General features: G+C 46.8%; 1 protein-coding gene across 1 annotated transcript; it reads left to right on the top strand.

The window, feature by feature from the left end:
- The first annotated feature begins 87 nt into the window (after positions 1–87).
- UQCRH (ubiquinol-cytochrome c reductase hinge protein) lies at positions 88–12,533 on the top strand. The gene is made up of 4 exons (XM_068103572.2): positions 88–302; positions 5,922–5,951; positions 11,915–12,076; positions 12,303–12,533. Exons 1-4 carry the CDS (start codon positions 258–260, stop codon positions 12,333–12,335), a joined length of 270 nt encoding a protein of 89 aa, XP_067959673.1. The 5' UTR covers positions 88–257; the 3' UTR covers positions 12,336–12,533.
- The last annotated feature ends 9,733 nt before the right edge of the window (positions 12,534–22,266 follow it).

The following is a 22,266-nucleotide window of genomic DNA, read 5'->3' as shown; positions in this document are numbered from 1 at the left end:
GCGCTTCGAATATATAATTCTGAAGAGGTATGCAATAATTTACAAGAATATAGGATTGGACAGTTTCCGCTTAAACCGGATGTTAATACCCAAGATTTTTTTTCCTTCTACTTAGGCTTCTTCCTCTTCATCGTCTTCTCTTTCACTACTTGCAGAAGAGGTAGAAGGACACGCTGAATCGTTCAAGGGCATATTTCAGTTAAAAATCAAGGACATTGGTGTCGAAATCGCCTCAGGAAGACGCACGTTTGTTGCCAATGGCGAGGTTTTTGGAGAAGGTCAGCGCGGCCGCTCAGCCAGAGGTGGGTGACACTGACTGTATTATGAAGGACGTTCGGAGCGCTGCGTGTTGCTTACACTAATGGATGATCACAGGCAGTTTCGACATGAAATATAACCGCGCGGGAATCTTTGATTGATTTTGAGGGGCTCTCGATATGCCAATAACACTGATTATTTCGGGGAATGTTTCAAAACGGCACACTTTGTCAACCTTGATTGGACACTACTCCACTCGTCTATGAATGGGAAATTACAGTAAAACATTTGTTACATTACTTATATATGTACTTACAAATTTGTTCATTCAAAGGTCATATATATATATATATATATAGTAGTAAAATAAGTAAAATAAAAATAATGTATTTGCATCCTGACAGTCCTGAGTATCACTATCATGGAAAGTGTCGTAAATAATGACTCCACCTTCCTTTTTTTGCTGATGACTCCACCCTCTGCTGTGTCATCCCTCATCCTTCAGGAAGGCTGCAGCCTCTTCCATCTCTTCAGACCTTGAAAAAAATCACAAGATCGTCAAACACCTGGAATATGTCTTTCAATCCTGACAAATCTCACATTCTCACCATCTCTATTTCTGAAGGGACCGTCTGTCAATCCTCCCTCCCCTTATAGCTTATATTAACAATCCTCTTGAGGAAGTTCATTCATTTGAACTCCTGGGTCTCGCTATCAGCCATGATCTTTCTTGGGCCAAACACATTTTAAAGTTGGCCTCCAAAGCAGCCAACCGGGCATTCTCGGTCATGCAAAATCCTTCCTTGGCACATATTAACTCCTATTCACAGACAAGGCCTTCATTCGCACCTTGATGGAGTCCTGCTCTGGGCTGGCTCCCGTGTCGCACACCTTCATGCTGTGGAAACCAAGGCTTTCAAGATTGTTGAAATCTCCCGCGATGAAGCCGAGTCTATGGGTCTCTCACTTCACCATCACATATAGGTCGGTGGTCTCTCTCTATATTCTACCGCCTCCTTTCTGGTCTTGTACCCTCTGGTCTTACTGTGCTTTGCCCTTCCCCCACCCCCAGGTTTTTCCATTGCACACACCGGCCACCATCGACACATCTTGTGAAACTACCTAAATCCAGAAACACTACTCACTTTCACTCGTTTCTTCCTCTTTTTTCCACCTGTTAAACAACTTTCACATCCTCTTCAATGTCATTCATTCTTCCCTCCAGGTCTTCAAGACAGCTGTTCACCAGCATCTCCGATCGTCCACAATCAAGAACCATTATATTTTCTACCCTTGGTAGTTAACCCCTTCTCCCCTCCCCTTCCACCCCAATCCCTCCTCCTTAAAAAATTCCAGTCTTCTCTCCTGAGAGTTACCTTCTGTATCCATTTTGTCCACCCCATGCATCCTCTTATGCCCCCCCCCCCCCCCCCCCCATTGCTTGTCCATCTCCCTCAATCTTGGCCTTCAACTCTGCTGTTGGTGTTCCCCAACCCCTGCTCTGTCTCTCTCTCTGTCTCTGTCTCTGTCTCTCTCTCTCTCTCTCCTTTTGTCCTGTTACATCCTGATCTGCTCAGTGTAATAATATTAGCTCTTCCATGAGCCGCGACTATATATATATATATATATATATATATATATATATATATATATATATATATATATATATATATAATATATATACACACACACACATACAGTCACGTGAAAAAGTAAGTACAACCCATGTAAAATTTTGACTTTTTCAACATATTTCAACATACAGCTATTTGATGTTCATTTCAACAATATTGATAGATAAAGGTGATATAACAAAACAAATATCATGAAACATTTACATTTTGTAGTCCATTGTATAATTTAAATAAACATAAATGCAAATTTCGCATGTGGAAAAAGTAAGTACACCCTTGGCTCTAATAGCTGGTATTGCCCCCTTTGGCAGAAACAACCTCAAGTAGGCATTTCTTATAACTGTCTACCAGTCTCTGACATCGACTGGGAGAAATTTTTGCCCTCTCCTCCATGCAGAATTCTTTCAGCTGTGTGATGTTTGAGGGGTTTCTTGCATGCACAGCTCGTTTCAAATCCCCCACAACATCTCGATGGGATTTAGATCCGGGCTTTGACTTGGCCATTCCAGAACCCTCCATTTCTTTCTTTTCAGCCATTCCTTGGTGGATTTACTGGTATGTTTAGGGTCATTGTCATGTTGCAAGGTCCACCTTCGGTTGAGCTTCAACTTTCCGACAGATGGCCTCACATTATCCTCAAGCACCCTCTGGTACAATGAAGAATTCATAGTGGATTCTATGATGGTGAGCTGCCCAGGCCCTGATGCAGCAAAGCTGCCCCAAACCATAATATTTCCACCACCATGCTTTACAGTTGGTATCAGGTTCTTGTGGTCAAATGCTGTCTTTGGTTTTCGCCAAACATGTCTTCTAGTACTGTGGCTAAATAGCTCTACCTTTGACTCATCTGTCCAGAGCACATTGTTCCAGAAGTGCTGGTCTTTGCCTGGGTGTTCATTGGCAAACTTTAGTCGAGCCCTGATGTTCTTTCTGGACAGCAACGGTTTCCTCCTGGCACACCTCCCATGTAGATCAAATTTGTGCAGCCTCTTTCTAATGGTAGACTCGTGCACTTTGACATCAACAGTGGCAAGAGCTACCTGGAGGTCCCGTGATGACATTCTGGGGTTCTTCGAGACTTCTTTCAGCATCTTGCGGTCTGCTCTCGGGCTGAACTTGCTGGGGCGGCCTGGCCTGAACAAGTTGGCAATTGTTTGGAATCTTCTCCACCTGTAGATGATCTTCCGGACAGTCGAATGATTGATTTCAAATTGTTTGGAGATCTTTTTAAATCCCTTCCCAGACTCGTAGGCATCTATAACCTTCTTTCTGGAGGCCTCAGAGAGCTCTTTTGATCTAGGCATGGTGACGCCGCACACTTCAACAACAAAGAGCAAACCAAACGAAATGTCTGAGGTTTAAATAAGACAGGTTCCTCCAAGATCCTCTCCAACGATGTTCTAATCATTTGCACCTGAGCTGGTGCACCTGGTTCTAATTTTAGGTATTCGAAGTAGTGATAAATTTAGGGGTGTACTTACTTTTTCCACATGCGAAATTTGCATTTATGTTTATTTAAATTATACAATGGACTACAAAATGTCAATGTTTCATGATATTTGTTAATTATATCAGCTTTATCTATCAATATTGTTGAAATGAAGATCAAATAGCTGTATGTTGAAATATGTTGAAAAAGTCAAAACTTTACGTGGGGTGTACTTACTTTTTCACATGACTGTATATATACAAAATAGTAATAATTTTTTGGGAAGTACACTTGCGTTCACTTGTAAATAAATGAAATAAATAAATAATAATTCATATTTGTGTCACGTGCAGCTTGTTGAAGTTTAAAATAGTTTTGTATGTTAACTTTTAAATATCTGATTGAATCTATACCGACTGGTTTTCAGGGTAACATTAAAGCATTGCTGTAAGGGATCTCTGAAGGTTGAAGTCCAGGTGTGTTCATTACTACTCAGCTTGCAGAGCGCTCACCAATTGGCTCGCTTGTTTTAAAACACAAACGGTTGATAAGGATCGACTGGCTTGGCAAGTGATAGCAAGCTGATTGGTAATGGAACGCACTCCTGGTTAGCTCACCTGGAACGAAGTTCAGGAGAGCTTATGCGATGGCGCGTCGTCCGTCCGTCAGTCGGTAAACACTTGAAACCTCTTCTCCGAAACCGCTGAAGGGATTGCGACCAAATTTGGCATAAATGATATTTGTTGTGTTGTGACTAAAGTTTGTTAACGACATTAAAAAAAAATCGGACTTTAAAGGGGTTTACCGGAGCCAAAGTGGATCCAGGTTTCACACCCAAAATAGGAATTCGCTTTTTCCTCTGAAACTACACACACTATTTCGATGAAACTTGACAACAACCTTCACCACCCATGATGTACCAAAGTTTGATCACGGCATTAAAAAAATCTGCTCCTTTGGGGATCTACAGGGAGTTGCCCCCCAAAATAGGTATTTGCTTTCTTTTCTGAAACTACACACACAATTTTGATGAAACATGACCACAACCATCACCACCCATGATATACCAAAGTTTGTTCACGGCATTAAAAAAAAATCTGCCCTTTCGGGGTCTCCGGGTGGTTGCCCCCCAAAATAGGTATTTGCTTTCTTCTGAGAAACTACACATGCAATTTCGATGAAACTTCACCACAACCTTCACCACCCATGATGTACTAATGTTTGTTCAAGGTATTAGAAAAATTGGGGTCTTAGGAGGTATATGGGGTTGGGGGAGGGTGGGTTTCCCCCCAAAATAGGTATTTTTTTGTTTGTTTGTTTAAAGTCTTATGATTATGTTGGTATGTTTCTACATGCTGCCCTGTCTTCTGGCTACCATTGAAATTGGTTTAAAATACCCTTAGTCGGTGCAGTATTCTGTTTATTCTACCAGGTGAGCGCCAGGGGTATTCTCCCTATGCTTTTATATAATAACTTGCCATGGCCCCCGGCACATCCCTGATGAGTTCAAGCATTTCCTGTTAAAACAAGCAAGCGACAGCGCGCGCACACACACACACACACACACACACACACACACACACACACACACACACACACACACACACACACACACACACACACACACACACACACTTCCTTACCAAACAATTTATTAATTTCTTTTATATCAGCTCTCGTAGCTCCCATCCCGTCTCCCTCCCCCTCCAAACATAATAAATAATTTTAAACTTACCCCAAATGGTCCAAAGGTTCAATATTCCCTACCAGTGAAGTCCATTCACTGGTAGTGATCTGTTGGGGGTTTGTGTGGCACACGTCTGTCCACTCGGGCCTTGCACTGGCCCACATGGTTGGGAGTTTGTCCGATGAGCAGCTTCCCGTTCGTCGCGCTGAGAAAGTTCTCCATTTCCTTCGTTGTACAGAGGAATAGCCCTTTCTCTCGGTACCTTTCTATGAATTTTCACAGATTATTTTGGAAGCTTCATGAACCATTTTATGTAAAAATCCTCATCTCACACACACAATATACTTGATGGTACCCTGAAGACAGCCGTTTCTTGGGATTTTTCGCACATGCACACCAAGCATCCTGGGGGCAGATTACATCATTTTGAAAGTCATGTATTTTGCGTGCTCCTTCCGTGTTTTCGAAAGGGTTCCTTCCATGGTAGAATAATACGTTACCATTTGAACCGCAATATTAAGTTCGTTTCGTCAATGCCGGAAAGCCAGCCTTTTAAAACGGGGAACCTTTAAGATTAAATGGACACATTTTTGTTCCAAATAAATTGTTTTTAGCTTTCTCATCAATTTAATCGATTATTAGCTTTCCAACGGTACCATTTGTGTTATTCTGACAACAGGAACTGCTAAAGCTTGAGGTCATGCTGCTTGTTCTTCTTCCCGTCACACTCACACACACACACACACACACACACACACACACACACACACACACACACACACACATACACATACACATACACATACACACACACGGATGTGTCCCCTTTTCGTTATAGATTGGATTATATGTTCTTGCCTGCCTGCTAATGCTGTTAACAGTGTGATACTTAATGCGTTTCTTGTCGTTGTAGGAGGAAGAGGAAGAGGAAGAAGAACTTGAGGTGAATAATTATGTTGTCACCCCACTCCAACCCCACTCTTGTTTATTTATGGCATGCCTGGCCCAGCTGGGTTAGCTTTTCCCGGCGGTGGTTGCGGGAGGTGTTGGACATTGAAAAGCTATATGGAGTTATTGGCATTATGGTGGTTATCTTTTGCCTGTGGGCCAGTGGCAGCACTGCCTGTCCCACTTCCCAATATACACTTTATAACGGTATTTAGCCTGACAACGGACGTCAATGCCAACATGCGGTAGCTTAAAACCTTGCCCAGATTCTGAAGTACGTACACCCAAAATTTGGGGGCTCTAGGTGTTATGGTTTGGCCGTGAAGAGTAACGTACAAATGAACACACAAACAATAAATATGTTGTGTGTTGTGAAAATCAACCAAATCCACAACTCGTCCCATAGATAGGTTTAATTTCAATTAGATCGTAACATCATCCTGTAAAATACACCATGCAACATATATGTCAGGATCAAGGCATCATATGAGAAAGATTGGATATATCAGTCAATGCCAGCAAGCCTAGAATATAAGTGGGTACGTACCATTCAATTCTACATGTCATTGTATAAAGTCGCAGGAGTGGCCTCGAGTCGCGGACGTCCCGAGGTCTTATAGACACCGCCCAGTGGTTTAAGTGAGCGTCACACCTGGGTTCAACTTACATTTTCACCACATTCTCCCCGCCGTTAGAACTATGCTGCCACTAGGCAGGAAGCGAGCGCGCGTCAGCATTAATGGGTAGAGGAAGTCCTTGTATCATTTATTAGGGTGTCAAAGAAATATCCCTATTGATTCTTGTCTTTGCGCCATTGTGTTATGTTTCGCACACTGTCAAAGCGTCTTTAGGGCTTCCTGGAAAGCGCTATACGAAACAAATCCATTATCAGTAGTACAGGTCAGTTGGTCCATCCGTAGAGGTCAGTGTGGCGAATTACCCTGCCAGCACAGGTTCGGAAACTACCGGGTACGACGTCCCCAAATCCGGAGTCCCCTGCTTCGGAGTATCCGCTGGAGGCAGGTGTCGGAGGGGCACCTCAGTGCCCTCACCGCTTCAGGCAGGGGTGTATCAGGCGAAGGGAGGGACGGCAGATGTTCTCTAGGCGCACTCATAGCCTGGTTAGCAAACATGTCCGATACTGGCAGACGATGAGCCTGTGGGTCACAATAGTCTAGTCTCACAGGCCTATGTGCTGGATAAGGTGTACCTTTTCGATATGCAACTCATTACATAAGGTGTACCTTGCACGTAAGGTGTACCTTGTCGAAGAGCGAATGTCCATTCGTCGCAATGCAACACATTTCAGGCAGATGTGTCGATGTGGAAGATGTGTAAATCAGTAAGCCATGTCTACAGTAAGCTGTAACAGTAAGTAAGATTACATGACAGGAGGCCATGACAGTGTAAGTCAATTACAGTAAGTCTGTACCGGCCTAGGAGTTGTAACAGTAAGTAAGATTACATGACAGGAGGCCATTACAGTAAGTCCATTACAGTAAGCCTGTACCTGCCTTGGCTCCCAAGGGTACATGGTCGATCCACATTAGATCCATGTCATGGAATTGCCGAGGGAGAGAACCGACGAGAGCCATAACGAGAGTTACGCGATACCCCGGAGTCCCCCTGTTTTGAAATCACGAGACTCGAGCGCTCTCTGACGGCAGCGCGTACGAATTACAAGCTCCGGCAAATAGTTTCAAGCAAAACGTTTGCCACGAGTGCCCTCCGAAGGCTGCCCGAACGACCGGCATGGCAGATTACGACGACGCACAAAACGACCGAAATGCGCCTTCCCAGCGAAGCGCGCAGAATCTCCCGACCTGCAGCACAGCGCGCAGAGGATCGGAGAAGATCGGCTATACCAGCTACCGGCTACCGAGAGAACGTCCCGGATGGATTGTCCATCCATGGCCCGTTCGGCCGTACCGGCTACCGAGATACGTCCCGGATGGATTGTATCCATGGCCCGTCCTATTGACTACGCAGCTATACCGGCTACCGTCCCGGAGGGATTGTCCCGGAGAGAAAACGTCGAGATCGAGAAATGGAAAACGTCCCGGATGGATCGACATCCAAGAGGATGGCCCAGATGGATGGATCGACATCCAAGAGGATGGCCCAGATGGATGGATCGACATCCAAGAGGATGGCCCGGATGGATGGATCGACATCCAAGAGGATGGCCCGGATGGATGGATCGACATCCAAGAGGATGGCCCGGATGGATGGATCGACATCCAAGAGGATGGCCCGGATGGATGGATCGACATCCAAGAGGATGGCCCGGATGGATGGACCATCATCTCACCCCCTCACTCATCCATCCCCCCCCCCCCCCGCCCCCCGTCGTGAAGTGTGAGATAACAGCCGCGCACAGCGCACCGAAGTCGAGCGACCTTCACAGTCTGGGTCAGAGGGAACGCAATCAGGCAGTGGCCGGGCGAGGCGTCTCGCAGTCTCGAAATGTGTGGAGGCGAGCCAGGAGACCTGTCCTAGAAGCAACAAGCCCAGAGTCAAGGGCGATCCGGCGGGCCGGTGCCCACGTGGCTTGCTCAGGAGACGAGGGAGTCGGGCGCAACGCTCAATGTCACCGTGTCATGGGGTCACCGTGCACCCCCAAATGCCCCGTGCCTTATCGATTAACGGCATAAGTCCTCGATGTTGGCTAGTCGCCCTCGAAGGCCGCCACGTTATGACACGCACTTTCGGGCAGGGGCGGTCAGATTGAGTATTTCTGCTATCTGTAGAGGTACCCAGGTAGACGAACTCTGATGACGCAAGCACGGGAAACAGTTAAATGGCGCTGTAAAGCAAACGCGTGATTTAGTCGATGATGTCATCAATTGGTTCGGGCGCGTGCGGGCGGGTTTGACGGCGAGTTCCAGCTGAGCGGTATCCCCAGACGGAGTAAAGTAGCACTCCGAAATCTAAAGTCTCGCGTCCATTGGGCAGCAGCATTCGAGCGGGCTCGAGATCGGTGTACGGAATACGAACCCGGCCGACGAGTGAAAAGTATTATCTAGGGCGCACCGCGTACGAGGGAAACCGAAAGTTGAGCTCGGCCCGTTGAACCAGTGCGGCTTCGCCGAGTCGAGAGGGCGAGCACGCCGAGTCGAGAGGGCGAGCATGCTTGGCAGCGATAGACTGCATGACCTGAAGTAGCGTCTCGTTTGTTTAGCTGTCGGGTCAAAGGATCGAATACATATCACGCCCTGAAGTAGCGTCTCGTTTGTTAGCTTTCGGGTCAGAGGATCGAATACATATCACGCCCTGAAGTAGCGTCTCGTTTGTTAGCTTTTGGGTCAAAGGATCGAATACATATCACGCCCTGAAGTAGCGTCTCGTTTGTTTAGCTTTCGGGCCGTGTTTTGTCCGGAGTTTTAGACATAGTTAGTCATATAGAATACACATGGTATACGATCATCTATCATAAGCATAAGCCCGAGTGTCGTGAAAGGCTATGAAGGTCCCGCTCGACGTCCTTAGAAACTCATCCGTGCTGCGGCGAGTCCTCGAATGGTGCCAAGCGAGCCTCCATTGAGGCGATTCCGGGCAGCGGAGTTCGCCGGCCTCGTTGAGTAGCCACATGTAGGTGGGATTTCGACGAGCCGCGATCAGAATCGCCGGCCTCGCAGAGTGGTGCCCGCGAAGGGCGCAGTGCGTGATTTGCGCGTAGGAGGTGATTCCGACGTGCAGCGATTGGAATCGCCGGCCTCGCAGAGTGGTGCCCGCGTTGGGCGCAGCGTGGCTTTGCGTGGGAGGAGGTGATTCCGACGTGCAGCGATTGGAATCGCCGGCCTCGCAGAGTGGTGCCCGCGTTGGGCGCAGCGTGGCTGCGTGTAGGAGGAGGTGATTCCGAGCAGCGATCGGAATCGTAGGCCTCTCGTAGGCCTCACAGATTAGTGCACGCGACGGGTGCAGCGCGCGCGATTCGCGCGGGGAGGTGCTTCTGAGCAGCGTTCGGTCGGGCACAGAGTAGTGCACGCGACGGGTGCAGCGTGCGGCGTCGCGTAGGAGGAGGTGATTCCGAGCAGCGATCGGAATCGTAGGCCTCACAGAGCAGTGCACGCGACGGGTGCCGCGCGCGCGATTCGCGCGTGGAGGTGCTTCCGAGCGCGGCATGACAGTCGAGGGAGTCGTGAACACTCGCGTGGTCATCTCATCTCGGGCCGAGGCACGCAAATCAGTTGGTCGGGCCGTCGGCTCCAAGCGGGTCCGTCGTTCCGACGGGGTTTCGGCCGCAGGACGTTGCCCAGTAGCATCGTTCTCCAGGCGTCTTGCCGGAGTCCGTCATGCCTGCTCCGGCGTTCGGGCCTCAGGAGAGCAGTTCGCGTTTTGACGACGCGGTCCCGCAAAAGGCTTGCGAGGTCCCCATCGCATTTGGTCCTTTTGAGGCAGACCGGCGGCGAGAGTAGTCGGAGCTCCGTAGCTGGAGCTAGCTCGACGGGTCCTCCGCCGGTCATTCTTCTCCTAGGTGGGCCTCGCAGGAGCGCGGAGAATGTCGGGAACGCTCGTCTGTGATCTGTGTTCATCCGGCCATCGCAAGACTCGTGTCCCGCCATTTCCGACGATCTAATTGAAATTAAGTGTTGTGAAAATCAACCAAATCCACAACTCGTCCCATAGATAGGTTTAATTTCAATTAGATCGTAACATCATCCTGTAAAATACACCATGCAACATATATATGTCAGGATCAAGGCATCATATGAGAAAGATTGGATATATCAGTCAATGCCAGCAAGCCTAGAATATAAGTGGGTACGTACCATTCAATTCTACATGTCATTGTATAAAGTCGCAGGAGTGGCCTCGAGTCGCGGACGTCCCGAGGTCTTATAGACACCGCCCAGTGGTTTAAGTGAGCGTCACACCTGGGTTCAACTTACATTTTCACCACATTTTGCATAGCACGATACTTGCTAAATCCCTAAAATAAGTTGTTGACCTTTGGTCTATGTTAATCTCAAAAACAATTGGTGGTTGAATTAAGTGACCGGATATGCAAATCCTGTTCAAATTTCAAGTCAATGAGATGAAAATTGAGGATTTTATAAACTTCACCCAAGAAGTTGTTGACCTTTGGCCTATGTTAACCTCAAAAATAATTGGTAGTTGAATTCATGACCTGATATGCAAATGCTCTTCCAAATTTCAGGTCAATCGGATGAAAATTGAGGATTTTAGAAATTTGACAGTTGGTGACCTTTGACCTTTTGACCTCACGATCAATAGGCTTCTTCGTTATGACCAACTCTACCATTTGGTGAAGTTTCGTAAAGATTGGTTCAAAATTGTGACCTGTAGGCGATTGACAAACAGACTAAGACATGCAGACAAACAGACAGAATAACGCACAAGGACGACCAATATGTTTGAAAAATGTTCGATTTTCGCAAAGTAACAAACGCAAACAGTTGAAAATATGTGTATCGATTCACGGCAACAACATTCTCTGATGTAATTGTACTTCTTCATGAATCACAAGAATGATAGGAAAAAAATTGATAAATGAACCCAGGAAATGGGATTTGAACATGCAATTCCAGCATCACAGCTGTGGGCGCAGGTGGGAATGCCAAAAAGAAATAAGCAACTTATTCCTCTTGTTCAATGACCTTCAGCAGCGATTAATACCTGTATAAGGTAAAGGTATTGGCATTTAATTGCTGGAAATCAAATTGGCCTCGCACAATGAACGGAGCTTAGTCCTATTGGACCTATCAAGTGGTGTATAGAGCGCTGTCTCCTGTGATTGGAATAATTTACTTTTTGTCTCACCTGTTTCATAAAGGATTGGAGAGGCTGGGTCTGTGGTATGTGTGCAGATCTGCTTTCATATAGATCATTCATATTCTCAGATCTACTGTACTCTATATACACCCCGATATGGTTTGTATGAAATGCTCAGTCTTGTTCATGCTGGGGTGACATTCACATCTTGTGATCGTGCAGGATCCTCATGATACCCTGCGGGCAGAGTGTCGCGCGACGAGCAAGTGCACACCTTTCGTGGAAGAGTTGGAGACTTGCACAGAACGTGTGAACTCGCGTAAAAAAACGACGGAGACCTGCATGCAGGAGCTCATGGACATGCTGCACTGTGTTGATCATTGTGTGAGCTTGGGGAAATCCATTTCTTTGGCTACAGTTTCATTTCTAACCATCATTTGTGTGAAATTTGCCCTTTTTTGTTTTCCTTCAGTCAGTTTTCAACTTTTCAGGATTGTTTTCATTTTTGGGAATAAAAATTGTTCTCCTTTCACTTTTTAATATCATCTATAATAATGAATGTTTCTTTTTTTTTTTAATGTTTCAACGTTGTTTTGCACTTTTTCCACAGGTGGCAAAAAGCCTTTTTCAGAAGTTGAAATGATGACGTCCATTCACGAAACTTTGGCAGCATGTTTAAATCGGGTCCTTCCTTCATTAAAGCATCTTCAAAAAGCAATAAATCCACTCGTTTTTGCTTTTCCGGAAAGATTCTGATTGTTCGTTCAGGAAAATATGTGGTGTCATAATTGTATCAATGATTACATTGCTTGATTTCAACATTATAGTTGTCAGAAGCTGGTCCTCTGGTCTGTGTTGGTTTTTTATTTTTGAGGTGGATGATCTCTTTTGGGGGGATGGGGGGGGAGGGGTGTATTTTATTTGTAATCTTAAAGTACTGCATTTTGGGGGTTCTTGTTGACACATTGTAAACTACAACGGCACTCAGTAGAGAGCATCCCTCCACAGGCTGAACAGTTTTCGTTTTGTATCCCACTGATAGGCCAGACCTGGATCCAGACCTGAACCAAAATCTAATCAAGTTGTCCTTGTCACACATCCAACCTGTCCAGCTTTTCTCCCAATCTGTCCACAACTTCTTATTTTATTTTTTTATTATTTTTTGTATACAACATCAAGGCTCGTGAAAGAGCTAACATTAATCACACAAAAAATCAAACAGACACATAAAACACAAAATAAGGGGAGTGGTAGACAAGATGGGGAGAGAGGAGGAAGGACACAAACACAACATTTGAGAGCAGGGATATCGAGAGAAATGTGATAGGGGGAGGGCTTGGGGGGAGGTGGGAGAGGTATAAAACATATGAACACTGCAAGGACTTCCAGGAAAGAAGTTGGAATTTCAAAAAAGTGTATCTGGGGTGAATTAGCGGGGGTAGAAAAGATCAAGGTTTTGGATGGGGGAAGATAAGAGATGGTGGTGAACAGCTGTTTTAAAGACCTGGAGGGAGGAGTGGGATTGAAGAGAGTGAGGGAGTTTGTTCCAGAGGTGGGAGAAAAGAGGAGTGAAGGTGAGGAGAGAGCCTATATTTTGGCAGTTTAACCATAAGAGGGTTGCTGGCAGATCTTGTGTGAACTGTAGGAATATTTGGGGGACAGAGCACAGAGAGGGCTGGGGGAGGAAGGCCAGAGAGGAGTCGGTAGAAGACAAAGACCACCAACCTGCCTGCGGTGAGTGAGTGAAAGGCCCTCGGAGTTAGCTTCATCGCGGGAGATTCCAATGATTCTGAAAGCTTTGGTTTCAACAGCGTGAAGACGAGCTAGGTGTGAGGCAGGAGCACCAGCCTAGAGGGGAGAGCAGTATTCCATTGAGCTGCGGATGAAAGCCTTGTATGTGGTGAGGAGCTCAGGTGTGTCAAGGAAGGACTTCGCACAACGGAGGATGCCCAGTCGGCGACTGGCTTTGGAGGCCAGATTTGAAATGTGGTTTTCCCAGGAACGATCATGGCAGATAGTGAGACCCAAAAGCTTGAGTGACAGAACTTCTTGGAGAGGATTATTCAGAAAGTGGATGGGAGGGTTGTCCAGTCGGTCTTTTCGGAGAGACATCGTAAGAGTGAGATTTGTCAGGATTGAAAGACATGTTCCACTTGTTTGCCCAGTCTGTGATTTTATCCAGGTCTGCAGAGAGTGAGGAGGCTGCAGACTGCCGATCTGAGGGATGAGGAATGGAGCGGCAGAGAGTGGAGTCATCAGCAAAGAGATGGAGAGGATTTTCCAGAGAGTGGGAGAGATCATTGATGAAGACCAGAAAAAGCACAGGCCCCAGAACACTGCCTTGGGGAACTCCAGCCTGAACAGGAGACTGTTTGACAGTGAGCAGGATATCTCAAGCAGACAGGCAGGGGTGAAAACATGACCTCCGTCCACCTTCGCAGGGTAACACGTATGGGAGTACATGAAGTTAACTTAGCTCAACCAAAATCGTCGACTGAGCGGGAAGCGCGGTTTTACAACTGATCACAGCGCCGATCCTGGTGGGAGTGGGTATTGCAAGTCATAATAAAATACGCACATTGTCTGCAGGGAAATTATCGTAGTACATAATCATAACGGACTCGGTCTCACGAACACGAGATTGCCAGCGATAACTCCCAAATTCTGCACACACGACTGGATTAATTGATTTTTCCCATTTGGTGGTTTCAGCACACTCAAACAATTTTGAGGGACATTTGCTTATGCTGGATGGGGGCTCTGTGGCTCAAATGCACAATAAATACACTTAAAAATAACAGGTTTCATGGATAATGAAAAGGGGGCAAAGTAAGGGAGCAATTTTGTATACTGAATCGAGGCTCGTGAAAGAGCTGACATTTACTTCACAAACAAATCAACCAGACAAACAAAATATATAAAAAGAGGGAGCGGAAGTCAAGAGAATGGGAAGCACACAAACACTTGAGAGCACACAACATTTAAGAGCAGGGAGATGTGTGGGGGGGAGGAGGCGTGGGAAGGGGGGGGGGTGGGAGAAGTATAAAACACAAGGACACCAAGGACTTCCAGGACAGAAGTTGGTATTTCAAAAAGTGGAATTGGGGTGAAATTATCAGGGATAGAAAAGATCAAGGTTTTGGATGGGGGAAGATAAGAGATGGTGGTGAACAGCTGTTTTAAAGACCTGGAGGGTGGAGTGGGATTGAAGAGAGTGAGGGAGTTTGTTCCAGAGGCGGGAGAAAAGAGGAATGAAGGAGTGAAGGTGAGCAGAGAGTCTTGATTTTGGCAGTTTAACCAAAAGAGGGTTGCAGGCAGATCTTGTGCGACCTGTAGGAATATTTGCGGGACAGAGCCCAGAGAGAGCTGGGGGGGGGGGGGCAAGGCCAGAAAGGAGTCGGTAGAAGACGGAAAGACCACCAACCTGCCTGCGGTGAGTGAGTGAGAGGCCCTTGGAGTTAGCTTCATCGCGGGAGATTTCAATGATTCTGAATGCTTTGCTTTCAACAGCGTGAAGACGAGCTAGGTGTGAGGCAGGAGCACCAGCCCAGAGGGGAGAGCAGTATTCCATTGAGCTGTGGATGAAAGCCTTGTACGTGGTGAGGAGCTCAGGTGTGCCAAGGAAGGACTTCGCACGACGGAGGATGCCCAGTCGGCGACTGGCTTTGGAGGCCAGATTTGAAATGTGGTTTTCCCAGGAAAGATCATGGCAGATAATGAGACCCAAAAGTTTGAGTGACAGGACTTCTTGGAGAGGATTATTCAGAAAGTAGATGGGAGGGTTGTCCAGTCGGTCTTTTCGGAGAGACATCGTAAGAGTGTGAGATTTGTCAGGATTGAAAGACATGTTCCACTTGTTTGCCCAGTCTGTGATTTTGTCCAGGTCTGCAGAGAGTGAGGAGGCTGCAGACTGCCGATCTGAGGGATGAAGAATGGAGCGACAGAGAGTAGAGTCATCAGCAAAGAGATAGAGAGGATTTTCAAGAGAGTCGGAGAGATCATTGATGAAGACCAGAAAAAGCACAGGGCCCAGAACACTGCCTTGGGGAACTCCAGCCTGAACAGGACATAAATTAATAACGACAATATGAAAATAGACTGCGGTTTAGACTTTGGGAGGCGCAAAATGGTCGCACAGTCAGTCAGGTTCTCCTGTGTTCGTGCAGGCTGGTCCGGGTGTGGATGTGGCTCACCCTTGCTCCTCTCAAAGTCTCTTCAGTCCCTTGCTGGGCAAATGACCACTTGATCCTGTGCTGGTGAACCACCAGGTGACAGCTGTGCTGTATGTGGACACCACAACAGCAATCGTGGTGTTATTGGGGACTCTCAGACTGCCTGACTGTCAGTGTGGCTTTGAGCGCTGACACAGTGGGTCATGACTGTCAGTGTGGCTTTGAGCGCTGACACACTGGGTCATGACTGTCAGTGTGGCTTTGAGTGCTGACACACTGGGTCATGACTGTCAGTGTGGCTTTGAGCGTGGACACACTGGGTCATGACTGTCAGTGTGGCTTTGAGCGCTGACACACTGGGTCATGACTGTCAGTGTGGCTTTGAGCGCTGACACACTGGGTCATGACTGTCAGTGTGGCTTTGAGCGCTGACACACTGGGTCATGACTGTCAGTGTGGCTTTGAGCGCTGACACACTGGGTCATGACTGTCAGTGTGGCTTTGAGCACGGACACACTGGGTCATGACTGTCAGTGTGGCTTTGAGCGCGGATACACTGGGTCATGACTGTCAGTGTGGCTTTGAGCGTGGACACACTGGGTCATGACTGTCAGTGTGGCTTTGAGCGCAGACACACTGGGTCATGACTGTCAGTGTGGCTTTGAGCGCGGACACACTGGGTCATGACTGTCAGTGTGGCTTTGAGCGCTGACACACTGGGTCATGACTGTCAGTGTGGCTTTGAGCGCGGACACACTGGGTCATGACCGCCAGTGTGGCTTTGAGCGCTGACACACTGGGTCATGACTGTCAGTGTGGCTTTGAGCGCTGACACACTGGGTCATGACTGTCAGTGTGGCTTTGAGCGTGGACACACTGGGTCATGACCGTCAGTGTGGCTTTGAGCGCTGACACACTGGGTCATGACTGTCATTGTGGCTTTGAGCGCGGACACACTGGGTCATGACTGTCAGTGTGGCTTTGAGCGTGGACACACTGGGTCATGACCGTCAGTGTGGCTTTGAGCGCTGACACACTGGGTCATGACTGTCATTGTGGCTTTGAGCGCGGACACACTGGGTCATGACTGTCAGTGTGGCTTTGAGCGCTGAGTGTCAGCAAATCTGTTTTAGATCCACGTCGCACACGTGGTTCACTATGTTCTCTTGGAACATGTGCTCGCACAACCATTTTCATGTGGAGGTGGAGGGAGGGGAATTAATATTCCCAAAAGAGGGAATATTACTTGGACTGCTGGGCGGAATGAGTTGAAAAATTGGTGGTTGTACTCATGGGGTTCACGGGCAGGTTTATGGGGGTAATTTTTTAAAATAACGAGTCCATGGGGTTTAAAGTGGGCAGGAGGACCATAATTCTCCGTAAATGTGCATAATGTAGGGTTGCCCTCATGGAAGCCTGTATTATGTCAGTCATAAAAGTAAGGTTGGTGGTGGCTAACGGTTCTGGTAGCTCATTTAAGATCTCAGGGTCTTGAGTTCAAGCCCCTGTCGTGCCGTTAACCAACACCAGGTGGGTTGATTCAGCCTGTCCATCCTTCTAAGGTCAACAATTAATGAGTAGCAGCTTACAGGAAACAGGGGGCACTGCATCAGTGGCACAGCCTCACTCCCAGCAATGATGCAACCAGTCGCCATACGAACCTGTTATATACATATACTAGCAGAAGTACCCGGCATTGCCGGGTGGTGGAGGGGAGGGGCGGGGGAAGGGGAGGGGAGGGGAACGGGGGGAGGAGGGGAGGAGAGGGTTGGGAGGGGCGAAGTGGGGGGGTGGGGAGAAGAGGGGGGGAGGGGAGAAGATGGGGGAGGGGGAGGGGGGAAGGGGGGAGGGGGAGAATGGGAGGAGGGGGGAGGGGAGGGGTGCGGGAGAGGAAGGGGTAGGGGGAGGGGGAGGGGGAAAAGGGAGGGGGAAAAGGGAGGGGGGAAGGGGATGGGGGAGGGGGGAAGGGGAGGGGGGGAGGGGGGGAAAGGGGGAGGGGAGGGGGGGAAGGGGAGGGGGGAGGGGAGGGGAGGGGAGGGGGGGAAAGGGGGAGGGGGAGGGGGGGGGGGGAGGGGAGGGGAGGGGGGGAAAGGGGGAGGGGGAGGGGGGGGAAGGGGAGGGGGGAGGGGGGGAAGGGGAGGGGGGAGGGAGGGAAGGGGAGGGGGGAGGGGAGGGGGGGGAAGGGAGGGGGGGAGGGGAGGGGGGAAGGGGGAGGGGGAGGGGGAGGGGAAGGGGGAGGGGGGAGTCAAGTCGGAAGTCATTGTCATCAAATGAATGCCGCATTTATTTTTTATTCCCTGTCAAATGGCATTGGTCCTGCATTCCGAACCTGGAAGTCGGAAGTCATTGTCGTCAAATAAATGTAGCATGTATGTTTCACTCTCTGTCACATGCCGTTGGTCCCATGTCAATCGGATGAAGTTGAAAAATTAACGTTACGAAGTTTCTCTGGGACGTACTGATTCCGAATATGAAGTTGAAAAATTAACGTTCCGAAATACGCTGATGACGTCATAATTTTAAAACGCGAAGTTTTTTTAATTTTAAGGTGTGCTGTAGTTGCTCTGAGACGTACTGATTCCGAATATGCCTTTGGTTTTGCTCTACGATGAGTAGTTCTCGAGTTATAAGAGGACAAACAAACAAACATACTTTACTGCTTTATATAAATAGATACGTATACTGCAGCAACTAGCAAGTAAACAATATAAGCCTTGAAACTATCGCTTTTTGTGAGAAATATTTTGAAAGTAGGTCTAGATGCTATTCATAGAATACTTACCCCACGCAGTCGACTTGGTGTTAGCCGACTCTTCTATTTTTAAGGTTTATTTTTATTTTTATTTGATCCAATATGGCTGCCAGACCACGTGACCGATGACGTCACAAGTTTACATTCTCCAATACAATCGTTGCGTATTTCAAACTGATCAGACTAAGTAAGCGTTGCACTTGTCGAATTATGACGGCATAATGAAGGCACCAATGACGTCATCGTTAACGACACTTATTCCCTATGCAGAGTTCTTCACAATGAACAGTTTGAATTTTTTTTTTCATGAAGCGGTTTCGGAGATATAGATATGGATGTCCAAAGTTTTTTTTTAGGTTTTCCAATATGGTGTCCGTACCACGTGACCTATGACGTATTAATTATCACTATAAATTCTACATGAACGCATACGATGGTGAATATTTTGTCTGTCGGACCAACGGTTGTCAAGAAAACAAATTTTCTCAATCTTAAGCATTTTTATTCCTGATTTGAAGGCGAAGTAACCGGAACGCGCCTTTTGGGAACTTTCAAAGTGGAGTATAATGACTTTTTTGTCAGCGAGGCTGGCATCCATCTTATTAGTCTGATCCTTTACCATAATGAAACACGGAGGTATATAATATGGAGAGCCAATTGGCCACCTCGCAGCATTAGCCGCCGTGAAGCCACCGGAAATAGTCTGGCGGCCATATTGGGAAGCCGATTGTTTTGTAAACAAAGCCTGTCAAAGCAAAGGCGTGGCGCACTGATGATGCAGCTGGAGCGAATTTTAGGACCGCCGACTATTTAATTAATATAGAATACTAATATTTGAACTGATATTCGGGCTCAGAATCCCGTTCTTTAAGGAAATGGTGTTCATTAAGTTTGAAGTTGATTCTAGACGCATTTTTCCTGGGGAATCCAATGGTTTAGAGCTTGTTTGAAAAAAAAGTGCCCAAAATTACCGCTCGGTGTTCTTTATCGTCCTTCTCATGACCCAATCATCCACTAGTAGGAATAAGAATCCTGACATGTTACACCCCTGTTTAACTCCTGTCTTCACCTTGAACCATTCTGTTTCACCTTGGTCGACGACCGCACATTGAAAGTCTTGGTAAAGGGCTTTTACAAGGTTCACTAATTTTCCAGGTATGCTGTATTTCTTCATTATGACCCAGACTTTCTCTGGGCAAGGAGTCGAAAGCTTTCTAGAAATCTATAAAATTGAGGTACATCGTCGTTTGCCATTCTTTGGCTTGTTCTATAATGTTCCTCAATATAAAGATCTGATTTGTTGTCATGTTATATGATGTTACTTAATTCAGTCATTATATTGTAACTAAGATGTGTATGTTTCTATTACCGAGATGCTAGAAACCAGTCACATAAATGACATGAAACGCTGTCATGTAGTTAACTCACACAATTCTTGGGTTTCGGAAGTTTTTGCTATTCATAACATACAAGACTTACATGTTGCAATGGAACGTTCAACAGGACATGGTAATTGTTACATGAATAATGGAGCGGAGATATAGACATCTCATGCAACACATCTTTTACAGTTTAAATATTTACATGAAGTGTTGGTGAACTCGCCATATCAGACAAAGGGCAACCCACTTGCAGACTTGATGTCATGTCGCATCAAGAGGCGCTTATATGCGGCAACAAACTGCCGGGCCGTTGGGTTATTCCCACTTCCACATGCAATGCGGACCGCTCCAAAGAAAAGTTCAATGTGGTCTTGGCTCATTTTGTACGTGAGCAGGTATCGCAGGGGAGATGAGGCAGGTTTGACATATGTGAAATACAAAATTGTGACACTCTCTATGCAGATCATGAAACCAATGAAGGGGGTTTTCAAACGCGTATTGGTCATAACTTGACCATTCATGTTTTTGATGTTGGACAAGTAACTGTAGGCAGTATCCAGGAATGGCAGGAAAAGTCCTTCTCGTGATGTCATGAGTGGTGCCTTGTAGTTTCGTGCCAATGGATTGCGAGAATTTAGAATGTCAAACAGTTTGTCCAATGTTTCAATGTATTGGCAGGTAGCCTCACTGCCCTGAAATTCTGATAGTTGCAAAGTGTCCCTGCAAAACCGAATTGCATCTGCCACACTAGTGCTCAATGTCTGAGCGCTGTGTCCACCTTCATGACATTGCTCTTCCACTCGATGTGTTTCCGGGAGAGCTTATTTCCCAGACGCAAGCCTTCCCTCTTCTGCAGATCAAAGAGTGCCTGGATGTATTTCCACGCGATGACTTTTTTGTTGCCATCCTCCATCATTTTCATGGATCCAAGACAGTTTCTTGCAAGTTTAAGCATGTGACATGCATCGAGTACTTCGAGTACTTCGGCTTCAGTCGGACGGTTTGACCAGTCCTGTCGAAGTCACTCTCATTGAAGTGATCACTGCACAGAACTGTGGTGCCTGGGGTGGGGTAGAAGGACTCCCTTCTCAGGGCAGATGTCCATCGGGAGCACAAGTCCTTATCCTTTGGAAACCTTGAAACAAAATACGTTGTGGTCACAAAATGTGGTTGCGGGTCAAAACCTCAGAGGGCAGTCAAAACATCCGAGTCAAAACGACTCCATATCAAAATAATATTTTGAGTTTCATATGTATAGTTAAATACAACTTCATCTGCTAATGTTTGCCATGTGTCGGACTTTCGTACCTTCCACAAGTAACCCCCATTTGCTCTTTCTGCTCACGAGTGACACAGGAGGGCATGGAAACCCTGACAGTAGTAGACTGGACAATTAAGTGAAGCTCATCACAAATTAAATCACTTGACAATGATCACGAGCTGACGAGTCAATCTCGATACTTCAATCTGAATCAATGAATGAGTCAATCAGACATCAGTCTGACATACTCACATAGCCCTAGTGAATACACAATACAGTTATATTTGAGATCTGTGTCGTATTGCACACCCTGCGCGTGGTCTAACATCATCAAATTCAAACACAGTGTTCAAACTTCATTGAAACTTAATTACCTAGCCCCACCACCGTGACCACGCCAAAAACTGAAAAAGCAGAACACCCGCGATCGCGGTTTGTCACTGACTTGTGAAATGTGCATGTGGAGGCCTTCCCTGAGGTATTTGTGCAGTCAAATGCAACACACTGTGGCATTTTGAAACAGCGCGTTCACAAATAAGACTCCTTACAGTCGGTAAGCATCCAAAATGAATCAGAAATTGTGAGATCAGCTGATTGTGAGATCAAACACGGACGCAGACACAATCGGCTTCCCAATATGGCCGCCAAGCAACTTCCGCTAGCTTCAGCTGACAGCCATCATTGGCTCTCCAGGTTTATTATATACCTCCGTGTAATGAAAACGTACGCGATGTAATCTAATCTTAAAGATTTAAATACTATAAATGTAAAAGTACATCTCGTTTTTTCACCTCTATTTTGCAACATTGGCATTATGAGGAATTTAAGAACAACAAACAACAATTACAATACAACTCCGGTGCGACCAATCATTGAGTTCCGTGCGGAGGGTGTTGAGAGCGGAAGGGTTGTGGGGCACGTGTGCACCTGGAAGGTGTTGTTTGGTGTAAACTGTAGAGCATTACCAGAGTACGAGCACATCACATGTGTCATATGTGTTGAAGGTA

This window comes from Myxine glutinosa, chromosome 1, assembly GCF_964187855.1.
Source record: "Myxine glutinosa chromosome 1, kmMyxGlut1.1, whole genome shotgun sequence".
In the NCBI taxonomy this organism is placed as follows: Eukaryota; Metazoa; Chordata; class Myxini; order Myxiniformes; family Myxinidae; genus Myxine; species Myxine glutinosa.
Note: the sequence above shows the minus strand (reverse complement) of the source record. Positions and strands in the feature narration are given on the sequence as shown.

Bases quoted from the DNA above. Each gene is read 5' to 3' on its own strand.
- UQCRH (XM_068103572.2), top strand. From the start codon at position 258: ATGGCGAGGTTTTTGGAGAAGGTCAGCGCGGCCGCTCAGCCAGAG. The intron at 303-5,921 runs GTGGGTGACACT...TTGTCGTTGTAG, and splicing joins GCGCGGCCGCTCAGCCAGAG to GAGGAAGAGGAAGAGGAAGA. The intron at 5,952-11,914 runs GTGAATAATTAT...GTGATCGTGCAG, and splicing joins AAGAGGAAGAAGAACTTGAG to GATCCTCATGATACCCTGCG.